The 19,756-nt window shown below is 45.8% G+C and overlaps 1 protein-coding gene across 1 annotated transcript; it reads right to left on the bottom strand.

Annotated features, from left to right (window-relative positions):
* Positions 1–202: 202 nt before the first annotated feature.
* On the bottom strand, positions 203–17,370 carry LOC308378205 (alpha-2-macroglobulin-like; the record flags this gene model as incomplete). The annotated part of the gene is made up of 34 exons (XM_080855063.1): positions 203–258; positions 440–545; positions 665–733; positions 813–903; positions 1,098–1,231; positions 1,332–1,547; positions 1,661–1,851; positions 1,982–2,132; positions 2,286–2,360; positions 2,478–2,634; positions 3,046–3,121; positions 4,102–4,278; positions 4,389–4,472; positions 4,695–4,746; positions 5,126–5,247; positions 5,364–5,490; positions 5,610–5,835; positions 6,227–6,362; positions 7,344–7,431; positions 7,585–7,737; positions 7,934–8,083; positions 8,283–8,495; positions 8,587–8,823; positions 9,317–9,484; positions 10,368–10,477; positions 10,856–10,976; positions 11,306–11,429; positions 12,992–13,076; positions 13,724–13,889; positions 14,641–14,661; positions 14,799–14,851; positions 15,970–16,129; positions 16,797–16,977; positions 17,288–17,370. The coding sequence occupies 34 exons, from the start codon at positions 17,368–17,370 to the stop codon at positions 203–205; spliced, it is 4,359 nt and encodes a 1,452-aa protein (XP_080711189.1).
* Positions 17,371–19,756: the final 2,386 nt, after the last annotated feature.

Raw genomic sequence — 19,756 nt, 5'->3', positions numbered from 1 at the left:
ACCATATTTTAACACATCAGGAATGTTAAAATATTGTAATGAAAGATTTTCCACTTCATGTCCTCATTCTTTGCTGCCCCCTGTGATACAAAACACACACATACACACACACACACACACACACACACATACACACACACACACACACACAGAAATTCAATACAGTATTTAGACATGCTTTTATGCTTGATATTAAGCGTACTCAGTAGAGCGTCTGACCTGCACAAGGGGAGGAGTACTCTGCCTCAGCTTGGTCACCTGAGAGAGAGAGAGAGAGAGAGAGAGAGAGAGAGAGAGAGAGAGAGAGAGAGGGAGAGAGGGAGGGAGAGAGAAAGAAAGAAAGAAAGAGAGAGAGAGAGAAGAGAGAAAGAAAGAAATCAGTCAGGTAGCTGCAAACAACACTATCCTTCATAGGTATTTTACATGGAGGGAGTCTTACTGGTCTGGTAGTAGTCGTACACCTTGACCACTGCTGGCTTCAGGTTGTTGACTGGGAGATCCTGTCTGATGGTCAGGTGGTAGGATACAGGTAAACCCTTGGGAACCTGATACAACACAAGCAGAAGCACATCAGGTCGACGTAGAGCAGGTGTAGAGACAAGTGTGATATTGTAGGCAAACCTGTGAGGAAAGTGATTCTGAGTGCAAGTGGTTTAGTCCTCACCTCTGACAGATACACAAGGATGTGGTCATCTTTCTTATCGACTCGGTCCACAAATATGCTGCTCTGTAGCTGTTAAGACAGAACCTTCATCAGTACCATTATGATAGATGATCCACAGACGAACACAGAATTAGGATGGACAACTTACCCTTTCAACAGAGGCAGAGTCAGGTGTGAAACCAGATAACATTTTCACATCTATTATAGCCATGTTGGTGCTCTCCTGTGGTCCATCATACCTGCACAAGGAAGGATGAAAATAAGGTTCTTTAAATTTAGGTTCTTTAAATCTTTTAAGTGAATAACAGTAAACAACTGTTTTTAGACACAGTTATCCAGGAACTTCAGTTTGAGGGAGAGGAACCAGACAAGGGTTTACTTGATCCGACCTTAGTATGTCACTGGTCAGAAAACTCAACAAGAAGTAACGTACTGGACTGTGATGTCTAGGTTGAAGGCCTGTCCATTGGCCTTGTTGCACTCTCCCTCGGTCAGAGGCTTGGCTTGAGTCTTAATGCTCAAGGTTGAGTGCTCAGTGGGAGTGGGGATGTTGTAGAAAAGAGCCACCTGTTACAGAAGAGCATTTAGGAATTAGACATGAATAAATACCACAAAAAGAATATCCATAATAGATTAGAACAAAGTAGAGGTGATCTTTCACACTGACCCCCACAGAAGCACATGCAGAGCCCTTCACTTCTACGCTGTACTTCCCAGGAACGTCCTGCAGCGCCCTCTCCTGGTAGAGTAATGTGTTGTGCTGGTTCACATCAAACTGGTGTTTGTCCCCGCCTGCTGACTGCACCGTCACTGTGCTGGATCCATGTGGGCTGAAGACCTTGGTGGCGTACAGAGCCAGAGCCTGCAGTGCCACCACCGTGTCCTGAGAGAACACACACACTCAACCCTCAGTGTGGGCAAATACAGAAGCTGGACAAAAGCCCAGACACAGAAAACACAAATAACACGTTTCAAGAGGAAGGGTTTGTGGCTCACCTGTGTGGAAGAGAAGCCTCCATATGGATTTTGCTGCTTCACCAGCCAGTTGACAATCCTGGCAGCATACCCCAAGTCAGCAGCAGTCAGTGTGGTTTTACTGAGAACAGCTAACAGCACATAAGAGCTTGTCTCCACCGCAAGGGAATCAGCTCGCTCTGATGAGGACTGAGACCAGTGCAGGAGACTCCCTGAGAAGACATGAGACACATGAGACACAGGAGACTCCCTGAGAAGACATGAGACACATGAGACAAAGGGAGCAGGTTGAAGAGCTGGGTTATCTGTGTCTCTTCAGGCACACTGTAAAATGCTTCCTACCATCAGAGGTTGCTACACTGTTCAAGTGTTTGAGAAATTGAGCTCGCAGGTCCTCTTCTCCAGCGAGACTGAAGGTGTAGGCCAGTAGAGCAGTGGAGTAGGTGTTGGAGAGGTCACTGACCGAGGACTTGAGAAACGTCAGCGTTTCTTCCTGAAGTAAAAAGCAGATTGTCTGGTCGAAGGTTGCAATTCTCTAAACCATACAGATTTATACCAGATACACAACAGTAGAAGAATCTGAATGAAGCCTGTGATAGACTTGAGGTGGTTGGTCGAAGATGACCAGAGTAACAGATTTGCCTACCGTAACAGACATGTTCAGCTCAAGCATGGATGCAGTGATGTAAGCAGTTATTGTTACATTGTCGTTTACACCGCCCTACAAGACAAGGACAAACCCAATGTCAAATTCAGTCTCCATCCAATCTTAATAATAAATATATAAATATAAAATAATGCGTTTGTTGATTAGTTAGATAGTATTATCATAGGGTACCTTCATTCTGTTGTTGAAGAGTTTCCCCTGCATATGGAAAACACCATCTGGTCTAAGTTTTCCTTCAAGCCAAGCCTTGGCAGATGCAATAATGTCTGGGTCAATGTAGGTGAAGGACTTTGCTTTACCAAAGGACCTCAACACAAAAGCAGTCAGCCTGGAGGAAGAGAGAAGAACAATATCGTCAATGGAGGTTTTTCCAGATTATTACATTCTACTAAAAAGATAAGCTATTTTACGTTTTTATTATTATCGCAGTTGATTGGTTGTTTGGACACCAACTCACCATGTGTTAACTCACCATGTGTTCCCTTTGCTCTAGGTGGCATTTCTAACTGTGCCCCCCTGGTGGCCAGAGGTGGTATATCTAACTGTGCTCCCCTGGTGGTCAGAGGTGGTATTTCTAACTGTGCTCCCCTGGTGGCCAGAGGTGGTATTTCTAACTGTGCCCCCCTGGTGGTCAGAGGTGGTACATCTAACTGTGCTCCCCTGGTGGTCAGAGGTGGTATATCTAACTGTGATCCCCTGGTGGTCAGAGGCTATAGTGCACTTCTTGGGATCATCTCACCATGTGTTTCCCTCCCCGCTGCCAAACGTGCTGTAGGCTCCATCACTGTGCTTGTAGTTCAGCTGCCTCTGGTATCCTGTAGGTTGTATTTGTATCACAGGTGATCATGTTATTATCGTACATACATTAAACTATGGCTATGGAAGTCAAAAGTGTGTCACTGTATAACACTGAAGGACCACCAGGTGGCGATGTGCATCACAATAGTCCTGTATCTGTGGGAGAGCTGCGTCAGAGTAGCCCGACATCCACCAGCAAAGCCAAACTGCGTTACTCAAAGTAGTTTTTTGTTTGCATCAAAGCGAGAAAGCTAACCTGCCGTATGTTCACACAGAACCTGCCCGGCAGCTGGCACAGATGGTCAACATCCTACACATCCCACACATGGAGTGCCCCTCCTGTCTGGGCGTTGAGCATCTGAGGCTAACAGAGTTTGCTTGCATGAGTTGTAACTGCTTAAGCCTGACAGCTCGGGCAGCTAGGGTAGTCCAGGTGGAAACAGCTAGGGTAGTTCAGGTGGATACAGCTAGGGTAGTTCAGGTGGAAACAGCTAGGGTAGTTCAGGTGGAAACAGCTAGGGTAGTTCAGGGTAGTTCAGGGTAGTTCAGGTGGAAACAGCTAGGGTAGTTCAGGTGGAAACAGCTAGGGTAGTTCAGGTGGATACAGCTAGGGTAGTTCAGGTGGAAACCTGTGAACGGGACACAAGAGAGCGCGCCAGTTCTACGGCCGACCAAGCGCCAGAGTACTACACGGCAGACCGCAGGGTAGGAGTGTCCACGCTCGAACCCCACCAGCCGGTCAGGCGGAGCGGTCACCACCGGCACCATCACCAGTAAGGAGCTACACTCTCCACAAAGGCATCATCCGAAACTCATAGAACCGTGGTTACATACGTAACCTTCGTTTCATACCCTACCCACGTCACAAAGTTATAAACTAATTGGTTAAGTACCAAGCCAGAACTATAGTCCAACAGCTATAGTATGTCCAAGGGGGTTTACACTTTCTCCCGCTAGACACTGAGGAATTTAACTGGAAAGCAAAATAACTTCTCACCATTTGTAAGGAAGTTGGTGGCCTTCTCCCTGATGTCTGCAGTGAGCTGGTTAGTGTTCTGGAGGTACTGCAGGATGTAGATATTTGGGGAGAGGATGGCCATATTCTGCTCGCCACAACCATATGGCATCTTCAGGAGACTGCCAATGTTCTTCAGAGCACGACCCAGGACGTCTCCTACAGGAGGGATAGAGTGTTGAACACACATGTTTAAGGGCTCAGCAGTCAACTAGTTAATTTCCTGTCCATTAACTACTGCGTATGAAGCTGCATGTAATCTTTGGTACCCAGCACAGAAACGGAGGCTCTGGCTGATCCCTTCACGACAGCTGCTGGGAGTTTCAGATCCACCTCCTCTGTTAGAGCGCCCCCTGTGGGAATAATATTTTGAAGTAATTAATTTATATACAAATTGCATTGACTATGATGACTGACAGGTAAAGCTATTCCCAAAACCATAGACATATATTGGGTAAATCTATTCCCAAAACCATAGACGTATAACGGGTAAATCTATTCCCAAAACCATAGACGTATAACGGGTAAATCTATTCCCAAAACCATAGACATATAACGGGTAAGATCAAATTCACCCTTTGGACATGAGAGCCAATTGAAACTTTCAGTCTTCTCGGTTCCTTCAGCCTAAAAGAAAAAATATGGAAATATTAAAAAAGACTTGAATCTGATATCAATGGCGAAGGGTTATTTTCACTAAACACCCTGTGTGAAACACTAACTCTGTTAGTTGGACAGAGAACATACTTTTCTCTAGAGTATGAGATTTTAGTGGGGTTTTACAAATCCTCGTCAATGAATTAAAAAGAAAACAATAATATGTTTGGCATCACCGTTCTTCGATGTGTATATACTGTATATGCTTAGTGTGTTGTTCCTGTTTTTATATTAGATTTTTTTTGTGATCTAATTGTTTCTATTTTCTATTTGTTTGTGATGCAATTGTACAGCACTTTGGTCAGCTTAAGTTGCTATTAAATGTGCTTTATAAATACATTTGACCTACCTTAACCAGCAGAGGGCGTGTTACTATGTCCATTCGACCTTTCTCTGGCACAGACACAACCTCATTGCCACACATAGCCTGGGACTGTGTGGCCTCTGCACTCATGGTGACATTCATCAGTCCTGCCAGGCAATATTAACATCATGTTCAGCAATAACACCTTCAGACATCAGTCATAAATATATGCTTACTTGTCTTCTGTTTCTTTCAGTGAGTCTTGCCCTGTGTGTACACTCACCGAGCACAGAGGGCACCAGTGTCCATGTGAAGGTCTTCCTGCCGTTTGCACACAGACAGGAGGAGTACTGGCCATCAGAGGAGGGGGTCAGCTTGAAGTCTGATGAAGGGGCTGGAGTCACTGTAACCTACCACAGAGGGTTCATGCTTGAAGGTTCACACTGAAATGACTGCATTCATAACTATAACAACAAATGTGATTGGTTGAACTGTAGTTCATGCATGTTCAGACTATGCATCTCAATACCATGATGCACTTGGACAGGTAGTTGAAAACCGTTGCTTTGAGCTCAAAGGTCTCTCCACGGATGATGGAGTATGGCAGGGAGAGTTCCAGGAAGAAGGGCTGGAAAACTGTGAGCTGGACTGGTGGGGCCAGACCAAAGCCCTGGGGGGACAGGCAGAAAGCCTCAGTCTCCCAGGTGGTGATGGTGTCAGGGACAGTGAGAGGGACTTGTGCTTCTCCAGACTCTCTGTGAAGAGACCACATGTTAGAACAATGGCTATGGGGTTGGAGACTATACCTACAGGAGCCCATGTTTATGACGGAGACTGATTCATGTCCACCCTTTCTAAATCCTTTTGTTGTCTTCTGAAGACAGCACTGATTATCCAGACGGTTTGTGAGGCAAAGCTGAAGCTTATGGCTTGTGGATATTTGGAAGGAAACAAATGTCCATAAATGTCACTGCTTTGTCTCTTGTACAGACATTTTTTTAAAAAGAAAGAAAATTGTAAAAAAAAAAAATGTCTGTACAAGAGACAAAGCAGTGACATTTATGGTTAAATGTATTAATGACATTTATGGTTAAATTTGTAAAATTGTAAAATTGACATTTATGGTTAAATTGTGTGACCACTCACCCGACCTCTGCAAGGTCCCAGATCCAAGTCTCTGGGAAGACTGTGCGCACGGTCACACCGGACGGCTCAGGGAGAAGCCCGCCTGGTCCAGCCATTCCAGAATTGAGAGCGACCCCATAGGCGATCTCAGGATACGCTGCAAAGAAGAAAACTAATTCTATAATCTGCACAGGCAGCAGATATGTTCTTCTTCAGTAGACAGCCGCACACGCACACGCACACGCACACGCAGCAGATATGATGTTCTTCTTCAGTAGACAGCTGTCTGATTCCACTAATCATGACATGCTATGCTATGCTATGCTATGCTATGCTATGCTATGCTATGCTATGCTATGCTGCCTTCGTCTCCCACATCCCAGAGCAATACACACGTCTTCAACACACATCCCAGAGCAATACACACGTCTTCAACTCACATCCCAGAGCAATACACACGTCTTCAACACACATCCCAGAGCAATACACACATCCCAGAGCAATACACACGTCTTCAACACACATTCCAGAGCAATACACACGTCTTCAACACACATCCCAGAGCAATACACACGTCTTCAACTCACATCCCTACACCGTCAACAGAGAGCCTATAGCGTACCAGTGACCCTATAGCCCATACCAGTGACCAGAGATCCTCTACCCAGTGACCAGAGGTCCTACAGCCCATACCAGTGACCAGAGATCCTCTACCCAGTGACCAGAGGTCCTACAGCCCATACCAGTGACCAGAGATCCTGTACCCAGTGACTGAATGCTTTAGAAGTTGTTCCTCCACACACACCCAGCACCTTGACCCACCACACAGAGATAACAAAGCCCATTTCTCTCTCAGACATTACAATGATTTAATAAGGCTAGAAATGAAATGTTTGAACTTCACTTTCCTTGAGGTTGTGTGCTCTCACCGTGTCTCTTGTGGTATGTGTCTCCCCTATAGAGTAAGCAGTCAGGTGTCCACACACACACACACACACACACACACACACACACACACACACACACACACACACACACACACACACACACACACACACACACACACACACACACACACACACACACACACACACACACACACACACACACACTCACACACACACACACACACACTCACCATGTCCCTTGTGGTATGTGTCTCCCCTGTAGAGTAAGCAGTCAGGTGTCCGTAAAACCAGATTAGTCGCGGTCTTCAGTCCCAATCTCTAAAGCAGACACAGACACAGACACACACACACACACACACACACACACACACACACACAGACACAGACACACAGACACAGACAAGATTTTTTAATGCATGACTTGAATTGAGCTTCTGGCTTATTCTGCTGGTAAGGGTTTATGTTTCTGACCTTGAAAACAGCAAAGGCACCAGTGTCTGAGCGTCGGCCTCGGCCTGGGTAGTAGGGCATAGAAGAGCGCCGAGGTCTCACTTTCAGACACTCCACAGGGTCCTCAACATCATAACTCACATACGAGTCCATCGGCGGCCGCATGTCAAACACCTAGAGACGGAGAGGAAAAGAAATGTCCAATCACACGCCTACGCACCTCAGGCTGTGACTCATAGTGAAGCGACCACAGAAGAAATCAGAGACTCTGTCCACACACACACACACACACACACACACACACACACACACACACACACTGTGTGAAATTTCTAATATCACTGTTGAGTTGGAGTGTTGCTACGGTAACCTTCTGGGCATCCAGGCGCTTCCCTGGTTCCAGGATTAAGACGCTCTGATCCACAGCACTGAGGCCACACAGAGAGCCAGGCTGAGCTGACAGCTGCAGGGAGCTCTTCTCTCCAGGAACCGCTCTAGGGGGAGAGAACTGCACCGACACCTTTGGAGAAAGTACATGTGACAAACTATAATCAACAAGCATACAAGGGACTAACAGAGGCCAAGAACACCAGAGGAGAGAAAGAGAGAACTTCACTCCATCACACTGTGCTGCGGTGATGGTGTGTGTGTGTGTGTGTGTGTGTGCGTGTGTGTGTGAGAGAGTGTGTCTGTCTGTCTATCACGCCGTGTTGAGGTACCTTGTTCTTGAAGCACTTCTCAGTGGTGAAGGTTGTGCTCTCAGCCAGGACCGTCCCACTGGGTAACACACAGTAGGCCAGAACCTGCACTGAGGGGGCCATCCCAGGACTGACAGGCAGCTTGAAGGACACCTCACCCGTGATGACGGACTGGGAACCCTTCACTGAAGCCTCAGTGAAGCCATGGTGAACAATCTCTCCTTTGGATAAAACCTGCATCACACAAGGAAACTCAGCATCGTCCTACCACAGCAGTTGTTTTAATGACTTTACATGGCCATATTATAATCTGTGATCCACGTACCATATAAATGATATCCACAGAGTCTGTGTTGAATGTCTCCCCAGTGAAGGTGTACTTAATGCTGATGGGTGTGTCCTTCTCACACGGAAGAGGCTCATCTATAGCCTTGATGGTCACAGAGCTGGATGAAGGTGTGTGTGAAGATGCAGGTCTCAGTCTGGATACAGACTTTGATGCGGAGTCATAGTATGGGGTGCGAAACGGTCTGTATGTATCGATGTCTACATAGAGGCTGGCCTGGAGAGGAAGAGTGCCATTAGTGTGTGTGTGTGTGTGTGTGTGTGTGTGTGTTTGTGTGTGTGTGTGTGTCTGCATAGAGGCTGGCCTGGAGAGGAAGAGTGCCATTAGTGATGGGATGGAAAAGCATATGGGGCACTGGACTTTCCTCACGCAAACACCAGCACAGCACAAGTGGTAACTAAAGTGTGTGTGTGTGTGTGTGTGTGTGTGTGTGTGTGTGTGTGTGTGTGTGTTATATGTACACAAACTCAGCTTACGATGACCTCAAAGTCTCCTGTGTGTGTGTGTGTGTGTGTGTGTGTGTGTATGTGATGGAAATATACACACAAACTCAGCTTACGATGAGCTCAAAGTCTCCTTTGTGTGTGTGTGTGTGTGTATGTATGTGATGGAAATATACACACAAACTCAGCCTACGATGAGCTCAAAGTCTCCTTTGTGTCTGTGTGTGTGTGTTTGTGATGGAAATATGCACACAAACTCAGCTTACGATGAGCTCAAAGTCTCCTGTGAGAGTAGTCGTGTCGAGAGAGAACAAGGCCAGTCCATCAGAGTCCGTGGTCAGGTTCAGGAGGAGCTCTGCATTCCACGTCGGACCTTTAAACAGATGGACGGTCCTGCCAGCGATGCCCGTGTCGTTGTAGTGGGTTGCTTTGATCTGTAGAGAGCGGAAATACGAGAAGCCTAAATATTTAAGTATGACAACGAGCTGGTGACTTAACGAGCTGGTGACTTAGCGAGATGGTGACTTAACGAGCTGGTGACTTAACGAGCTGGTGACTTAACGAGCTGGTGACTTAACGGATTGGCTCTGAAATGATCCTTCTACTTCTGAAATTACGCTCCGATTATTTTCCGCTGAAGAGATCACTGGCCGTTGCCATTGGTTTCCAGAAATGTAGAACACCATACAGAGCTGACTAGATAAGACAACCGATTACACCTCCTTTTCCCTGAAATACTACACCTCCTTTTCCCTGAAATACTACACCTCCTTTTCCCTGAAATACTACACCTCCTTTTCCTCTGAAATACTACACCTCCTTTTCCTCTGAAATACTACACCTCCTTTTCCCTGAAATACTACACCTCCTTTTCCTCTGAAATACTACACCTCCTTTTCCCTGAAATACTACACCTCCTTTTCCACTGAAATACTACACCTCCTTTTCCTCTGAAAAACCACACCTCCTTTTCCCTGAAATATTAAATCTCCGTTTTCCTTGAAATACTACACCTCCTTTTCCCTGAAATACTACACCTCCTTTTCCCTGAAATACTACACCTCCTTTTCCTCTGAAATACTACACCTCCTTTTCCCTGAAATACAACACCTCCAAGCCCAGTGTCTGAAAGTGTCTTAAGGTGCAGTCCTCAATGCTTGCAAAAGGTTGTTGAAAAGATCCCCAGCCTCAGAATGGATAATCTAGGGTTATATATACTCTCTATGCATATGTGTATGTGTATGTGTATGTGTGTGTGTGTGTGTGTGTGTGTGTGGCAGATGTCTTTGCATCTGCAGAGATGATCCCTTCACCTACCTTGCCCTCCAGAACTGCCCCGTCCGTAAACACGTCAGGTGTATCAACATAGGTGAGCTTCCCCAGGGAGTAGTCCAGCCGTATGTCTTTGCTCTCCGATCGACTGATACCTGAAGAAGAAAATAGACTCATTTAGAAACCTCCACCTTTATTACATCCTCAGTGGTGAACCAGTATAACCTTTGACCTCTCGGCCTCTGGTGAACAATCACTCTGTGAAATGGCCTCCTTGTCAGTATGACCTTACGACCTCTCACCTGTGCCCACCTCCTCTACGGTCGAGCTGAATCTCAACACATCCTTCAGTGTGACCTATGACCTTACGACCTCTCACCTGTGCCCACCTCCTCTACGGTCGAGCTGAATCTCAACACATCCTTCAGTGTGACCTATGACCTTACGACCTCTCACCTGTGCCCACCTCCTCTACGGTCGAACTGAATCTCAACACATCCTTCAGTGTGACCTATGACCTTACGACCTCTCACCTGTGCCCACCTCCTCTACGGTCGAACTGAATCTCAACACATCCTTCAGTTTCCTCTGGAAGGCCGCTGGTGTAAATGTTGCCATGTTGAAAACTTTAGAGGTACAGCCAGACTCATCCATCTGCGGGACACACACACACGCGCGCGCATGCGACGCGTGCGACGCGTGCGACGCGTGCGACACGCGCGCACACACACACACACACACACACACACACACACACACACACACACACACACACGGTTCAATTATAATTGATCATTCAATGAGATTCCATGATCACAGCCTCAGGATGACCTCAGTCCTGTAGTACCCTTTAATCGTCATGACAACTTCACTGAAACATTCTACATGTCAAATGTAAAAAAAAAAGTAAATAATTCTGATAGTAATAATTTAGTTTTGAAAACTATTTTAATAAAATAAATAATAATAATAATAATCCTCACTTCTCCCTCTTCCTTCAGACATATTTCTAGCGCGGGACCATCCTCTTCTTCAAACTGGTTGCCATCGGCGTCTCGACACAACACCATTGAAGCCTTCCCTGGCACGGGCTGGCCAAACGTATATCTGAAAACAGGGAAACGTTGACGCATCACTAGGACATATGTAACCATGGTAACGCTGACGGAGGAGAGCATGACTCATCACAACAAATAGGATGAGCTCAGAACAGGACCATTCAGACCTGCTTACAGTCCAGCCATCATATGTTAGCATGTGTGTTAACTTACAGCATGATGGCTGATATCATGTGATGGCTGATATCATGTATGTTTATATATGATGGCTGATATCATGTGATGGCTGATATCATGTATGTTTATATATGATGGCTGATATCATGTCATGGCTGATATCATGTATGTTTATATATGATGGCTGATATCATGTATGTTTATATATGATGGCTGATATCATGTCATGGCTGATATCATGTATGTTTATATATGATGGCTGATATCATGTGATGGCTGATATCATGTATATTTATATATGATGGCTGATATCATGTGACGGCTGATATCATGTGATGGCTGATATCATGTATGTTTATATATGATGGCTGATATCATGTATGTTTATATATGATGGCTGATATCATGTCATGGCTGATATCATGTATGTTTATATATGATGGCTGATATCATGTGATGGCTGATATCATGTATATTTATATATGATGGCTGATATCATGTATGTTTATATATGATGGCTGATATCATGTGATGGCTGATATCATGTATATTTATATATGATGGCTGATATCATGTATGTTTATATATGATGGCTGATATCATGTGATGGCTGATATCATGTGATGGCTGATATCATGTGACGGCTGATATCATGTGATGGCTGATATCATGTATGTTTATATATGATGGCTGATATCATGTATGTTTATATATGATGGCTGATATCATGTGATGGCTGATATCATGTGATGGCTGATATCATGTGATGGCTGATATCATGTGATGGTTGATATCATGTGATGGCTGATATCATGTATGTTTATATATGATGGCTGATATCATGTGACGGCTGATATCATGTATATTTATATATGATGGCTGATATCATGTGATGGTTGATATCATGTGATGGCTGATATCATGTGATGGTTGATATCATGTGATGGCTGATATCATGTATGTTTATATATGATGGCTGATATCATGTGACGGCTGATATCATGTATATTTATATATGATGGCTGATATCATGTGATGGCTGATATCATGTGATGGCTGATATCATGTGATGGTTGATATCATGTGATGGCTGATATCATGTATGTTTATATATGATGGCTGATATCATGTATGTTTATATATGATGGCTGATATCATGTCATGGCTGATATCATGTATGTTTATATATGATGGCTGATATCATGCGATGACTCATATGTTAGCCTGTGTTCTTCCTGGGAATCACCGGTCCCAGGGTCACTTACTTTGCACACACCTCCAGCCGGACCTCCACTGCACCTATGCTGATCCACTCACCACACACACACACACACACACACACACACACACACACACACACCTCCAGCCGGACCTCCACTGCACCTACGCTGATCCACTCACCACACACACACACACACACACACACACACTTACTTTGCACACACCTCCAGTCGGACCTCCACTGCACCCACGCTGACCACCTCGGGAAAGGTTGGAATCACCTCAAACTTGGGCAAAACTGAAAGGAGGAGGAGCCAAATTAACATACTGGTTCAGTCCATTCAGGTTTAAGGCTTAGGAATAACCCCTCCCCTTATGACTTACCCCTCCCATTGTGACTAACCCCTCCCCTTATGACTAACCCCTCCCCTTATGACTTACCCCTCCCATTGTGACTAACCCCTCCCCTTATGACTAACCCCTCCCCTTATGACTAACCCCACCCCTTAGGAATAACCCCTCCCCTTATGACTAACCCTTAGGACTAACCCCATCCCTAAGGACTAACACCGCCCCTTAGGACTAACCCCTCCCCTTAGGACTAACCCCACCCCCTCCCCTAAGGACTAACCCCACCCATTAGGACTAACCCCACCCATTAGGACTTACCCTTAGGACTAACCCCACCCATTAGGACTAACCCCACCCATTAGGACTTACCCTTAGGACTAACCCCGCCCCTTATGACTAACCCCACCCCCTGCCCGTTAGGACTAACCCCGCCCCTTAGGACTAACCCCCCCCCCTTGGCCCTTAGAAATAGCTAACACCAAAAATAACATTGGGGGGGAAAAACACCTTTAAGCAGACTAAACACCTTTAAGCAGACTAAACACCTTTAAGCAGACTAAACACCTTTAAGCAGACTTGCAGGCACAAACGTACCATATTTCTTCACTTGAAAGTCGTGTGAGAACGCGCTCTGTTCCCCCGTCACGGACAGGCTGTATCGGCCCTGCAGCGCCTCAGGGTTCAACACATGAGAGAGCTGCACCATCTTACTCTGTGACGTCACGTTCAGCCACTGGCCAATGGTGTTGCCACGGCTGTCCTGTAGCAGGGACACACACACACACACACACATACACACAAACGATGATTACGCTGATAATGCCACTGATTACTCATGCTGGTGAAGACAGAACTGCTAGCAGCGATGAGGGGGCCAAGCAGCATGCCAGAAGCAGACAGAAGATGCAAATAGACACACACACACACAAATTATATGTATGTGTGTGTGTGTGTGTGTGTGTGTGTTTATGCCTGTGTGTGTTCCTCTATTTGCATCCTCTGTAAAGATGTCAGCGGTCAGTTTGGTACTTCCTGTGCTGAAGAAGCTAGCATAGCATCAGCCATTCAAATGAATTAAGTAGCTAGCATAGCATAAGCTTTTCATATGAATTAAGTAGCTAGCATAGCATAAGCTTTTCATATGAATTAAGTAGCTAGCATAGCATCAGCCGTTCAAATGAATAGGGTGATATTTGCGTGGTGCATGCGTGCGTGCGTGCGTGCGTGCGTGCGTGCGTGCGTGCGTGCGTACGTGCGTACGTGCGTGCGTACGTGCGTACGTGCGTGCGTGCGTACGTGCGTACGTGCGTGCGTGCGTGCGTGCGTGTTCAACCAGTGTGCCAAAGGCTTTTTCCTACACGGCTCTATGAGTCGCCATAGAAGAAGAAAAGGTAGGAGATGAAGAAAAGGTAGGAGATGAAGAAAAGGTAGAAGATGAAGAGGTCTATGCCACCTCGCTGCTTGGACCCCATAAAGCACCAAAAAGAAAGCAAGCTGAAACATGGACATACCTGGAGTGACACCAGGCTGTACTGTAGAACAAGCAGAAATGTTATTAATGAATTGTGCTTCCTTGTGTTGATTTATATATATATATAAAAAAAAACAGAACACAATAATATTATTTGCATTATTTCTACCAAACATTTTATTGTTCCACTAAACTCACCATCTGATGAAGGGGAATGAAATCCGTATCCATGGTAACCACTCTGAAGTGCACTGTAAGGGAGAACGGCGTTAGAATCCATCAGACCATTCACTGTGGGGAACCTTCAGACCATTCACTGGGGGGACCTTTAGAACCTTCACTGGGGGAATCTTCAGAACCTTTAGAACATTCACTATGGGAACCTTTAGAACATTCACTATGGGAACCTTTAGAACATTCACTGTGGGAACCTTCAGAACATTCACTGGGGGAACCTTTAGAACATTCACTGGGGGAACCTTTAGAACATTCACTATGGGAACCTTTAGAACATTCACTGGGGGAACCTTTAGAACATTCACTGGGGGAACCTTTAGAACATTCACTGTGGGAACCATTTGTAATTTTATAGAGAAGAAGTAACTCTGCTACTCTCTATGTGGAGTGAATCCTCCTCACTAGCATCTATAGACATGGACTCTCTGTGTGTTGAGTGCATCTATAGACATGGACTCTCTGTGTGTTGAGTGCATCTATAGACATGGACTCTCTGTGTGTTGAGTGCATCTATAGACATGGACTCTCTGTGTGTTGAGTGCATCTATAGACATGGACTCTCTGTGTGTTGAGTGCATCTATAGACATGGACTCTCTGTGTGTTGAGTGCATCTATAGACATGGACTCTCTGTGTGTTGAGTGCATCTATAGACATGGACTCTCTGTGTGTTGAGTGCATCTATAGACATGGACTCTCTGTGTGTTGAGTGCATCTATAGACATGGACTCTCTGTGTGTTGAGTGCATCTATAGACATGGACTCTCTGTGTGTTGAGTGCATCTATAGACATGGACTCTCTGTGTGTTGAGTGCATCTATAGACATGGACTCTCTGTGTGTTGAGTGCATCTATAGACATGGACTCTCTGTGTGTTGAGTGCATCTATAGACATGGACTCTCTGTGTGTTGAGTGCATCTATAGACATGGACTCTCTGTGTGTTGAGTGCATCTATAGACATGGACTCTCTGTGTGTTGAGTGCATCTATAGACATGGACTCTCTGTGTGTTGAGTGCATCCACCTAACTGGCATCTATTGAAATGGACGTACCGGCTATCTTAACAACACTTTTCTAAAAGCAGCAAAGCTCTGCGCTGGGTGTGTGTGTGTGTGATGCACCTGGACGTACCTGTTTGGCCTGGGTTGTATATGGGTTTATCCGTCTGGATGAAGGTGATGGGAGCAGGTTTGGCGATGAACTTTACCAGACTCTCTTTAGTCCAGAGAGATGTTTGCCCTTTGACCTCCACTTTGACCTTCTGCACAGAGTCTTTATTGACCGAAGGGGCCTGTTAAAGAGCAGAGTACACACTAGGGTTAGCGCACACACACACACACTCACGCACACACACACACTCACACACACACACACTCACACACACATTAGCGTTAGCACACACACACACCCCCGCCTGTTAAAGAGCAGAGTACACACTAGCGTTAGCGACACGAGGTACAGTGACCACAGCACTGCACACACACACACACACACACACACACTAGCGTTAGCGACACCAGGTACAGTGACCACAGCGCAAACACACACCCACACACCATTTATTCTAAATGGGTCACACGGTTCTCCAGTTTGGAGTTTGAGCTGGACATGCAGCACTCGCCCCTACCGTCCCCATCTGCAGGATAGCAGTTCACTGTAGCACTACTACCGACCTGGACACACACACACACACACACACACACACACACACACACACACACACACACACACACACACACCCACTACTGACCTGGACACACACACCCACACACACAATGACTACTACTGACCTGGACACACACACACACACCCACACACAACGACTACTTCTGACCTGGACACACACTCCCACACACACACACACACACACACACACAACGACTACTGCTGACCTGGACACACACACCCACACACAACGACTACTACTGACCTGGAACTAGACACAGACACAGACAGACCTGGAACTGAAAGCAGCGGTGGAAGTCCTTGTCTGATGTTTCCTGGTGAAGAAGCTTCTTCTCGTCTCCATGAGTCAGATATATGGACATGAGCAGAGTCTCATTTGGACTCAGGAGGCTGGCACAGAGTTGGGCTTCTGACTCGGACCTCATCTGGGCAGGAAAGGTCACCATGAAAGACCTGGAGGGGGAAGGAATGCATTAGACAGACTTCCTTAATTGGTTTCAAAGAGTTTCCCCCAATTCATTCAGAGCTTCTTAATAATTAAGGTTTTATGGTCATGCTTGTATGACGCTCAGACTTTCAGTAATTGCAAGACATTAGCAATAAGAGTCGTTTTAGTGACCTATTCTATAACACTATAACATGTGAGAGGACTGAGCTGTGTTGCGTGTTGCGTGTTGCGTGTTGCGTGTTGCGTGTCTTCTAGCATGAGGACGACTAGATAACATGTGAGAGGACTGAGCTGTGTGCTGAAGGATGTACTCACGGCTCTGGTGTTCCAGTGGAGGAGCAGAGAGAGTAGAGGCAGCTCAGCAGCCCCCCAGCAACCAGGATCCTGACCAGGGCCATTCTACTGAGAGGAGAGGCTCACACACTAGTGCTGCTGCTCTGAAATAAACACACTTTTATTCCCACACACACACACACACACACACACACACACACACACACACACAAAGGAGAGGCTCACACACCAGTGCTGCTGCTCTGAACTAAACACACTTTTATTCCCACACACACACACACACACACAGACGAGAGGCTCACACACCAGTGCTGCTGCTCTGAAATAAACACACTTTTATTCACACAACACACACACACACACACACACACACACACACACACACACACACACACACACACACACACACGCACACACACACAAAGGAGAGGCTCACACACCAGTGCTGCTGCTCTGAACTAAACACACTTTTATTCCCACACACACACACACACACACAAAGGAGAGGCTCACACACCAGTGCTGCTGCTCTGAACTAAACACACTTTTATTCACACACACACACACACACACAGACGAGAGGCTCACACACCAGTGCTGCTACTCTGAACTAAACACACTTTTATACCAACAGGTTGATGAAACCCCCCCCCCCCCACACACACACACGTGAATATTTTTCCATATTTCACATTTGGCAACTCATCAAGTCAGTATGACCTACGACCTCTCCTGACAAAACTCTTGAGTTCACCAGAGTTAAGCAATCAGGCACACAGGCACACACACGCACACACACACACACACACACACACACACACACACACACACACACACCCCCCCACACACACACACACACACACACACACACACACTTCTTGAGTTCACCAGAGTAAAGAAATCAGGCAGCCCCTGTTCTGCCACATCAAACCTACCTTGACCCGCCCCCAGTAATGATACATGTGTGTGTGTGTGTGTGTGTGCGTGTGTGTGTGTGTGTGCGTGTGTGTGTGTCCGCCCCCAGTACCGATACATCCGTAACGAAATGGCACATAGCCTACCTTTAACTAACAAGCCAATATAGTAACTAATGTGGGGCTTTAAGGGCCATATGTTTAGGCAAGAGAATAGATACTGGTTAATACCTCACAGGGCCTCCGCTGTCCCCGTTAGAATAAAGGCAGGTGTGTGTGCGCGCTTTTGTTAATGTTTTTTTTTAAATTTGTTTTAATCGAATGTCCATGTAAGCAGATCCTGTTCAGTGTGTCGTCATATAACTGTCGATGCTCTGTGTAGGCGAGTACGCGCAAAACCTATCCTCGAAATGGACCAGAACTACATTACAACACAAAGACACACTACAACAGACTTGTATGCATATGGAGAGGTTTTTTTTTTAATCGGGAGTCTGCCGTGAAAACGTCGTCATACCTGGCAGTCGGTTGGTTTCGAGTTGTTAAAGACGAGATAGTAAACATGTTAGTTTTATTTCATAGTTTTAGTAGAATCTCTTAGCCCACATCACATCAACATGTCCGCTGAGACGGAGTTGGTGGAGGCTCACTTTGGGCTACTTTACTGCGCAGTCTTGGGGGTGCAATGTAACGGCACTAGTTGATGTTCGGCGCGCAGCGCGCATTGATACTGATAACGTAATATGTGTGACTACGTCAGTTGATGAGTTCGTTGACAAGTTGATGAACAAGCTGCAAGTTGCTGCTCTTATATGATTTGATGTTTTGACGTAATAAACCAGTCTAAAGGAATAAACCCCGCTTATTATCCACGTTCGGTGATTCTGCAATGGGCAGGATACTTAACTGCGCAGTCTTGGGGGAAGACGAGTTTCAAAAAGCCTGCAGGTGAATTCCTCTAGATCGCCTCTTACTCGCGGTTGGATGCACCGATATTCCCAAAACATTCGCAGATGGAAAGGAAATGGCTCATTTGTGGTCTTAATAAACTTAAAAGTCTGCTTCCGAGACATTTAAACATCGCGTGTTGAATCCATCTCAGTTGTTTTATAAGACAATCTAGCTCTCCCAGTTGGCCTCAAACATATACTCATAACATATACTGAGCACAGCATACTGAACAGACGTTTACCTGCGCAGGCTCTAATATCACTATAGGAGGATGGCGTCTTATCGTGGCTCAGCTTAAAGTGGATCTTGTGTTCTCACCTGTGTCTGTGGGTGAAAGACGGGAGAGCGTCAGCCTGCGATCTCTTCGGTGAAGAGTTGCTCCTGCGCCTTCTCTCCTGTCCTATGTAGACGGAATGGAGGCGTGTTCACCAACGTCCACCCCTACGTGAAAACGTATTGGCTGTCTGATATCGAAGAAATGTGTCCCCTTCTCTTGAGAAGGGGGGAGGTAATATGCCAAGGTGCAAATGCAGGTATATTAAACCAATAAAATACCATACATGTGTAGTGACATCTGTGAAATGGCAATATTACTTTAAAGCCCATGTTTATGGCCTATACTTAG

The sequence above is a fragment of the Sprattus sprattus genome, assembly GCF_963457725.1.
Source record: "Sprattus sprattus genome assembly, chromosome: 17".
Classification (NCBI taxonomy): Eukaryota; Metazoa; Chordata; class Actinopteri; order Clupeiformes; family Clupeidae; genus Sprattus; species Sprattus sprattus.
The sequence above is the reverse complement of the archived record's forward strand: the minus strand, read 5'-3'. Positions and strand labels throughout refer to the sequence as shown.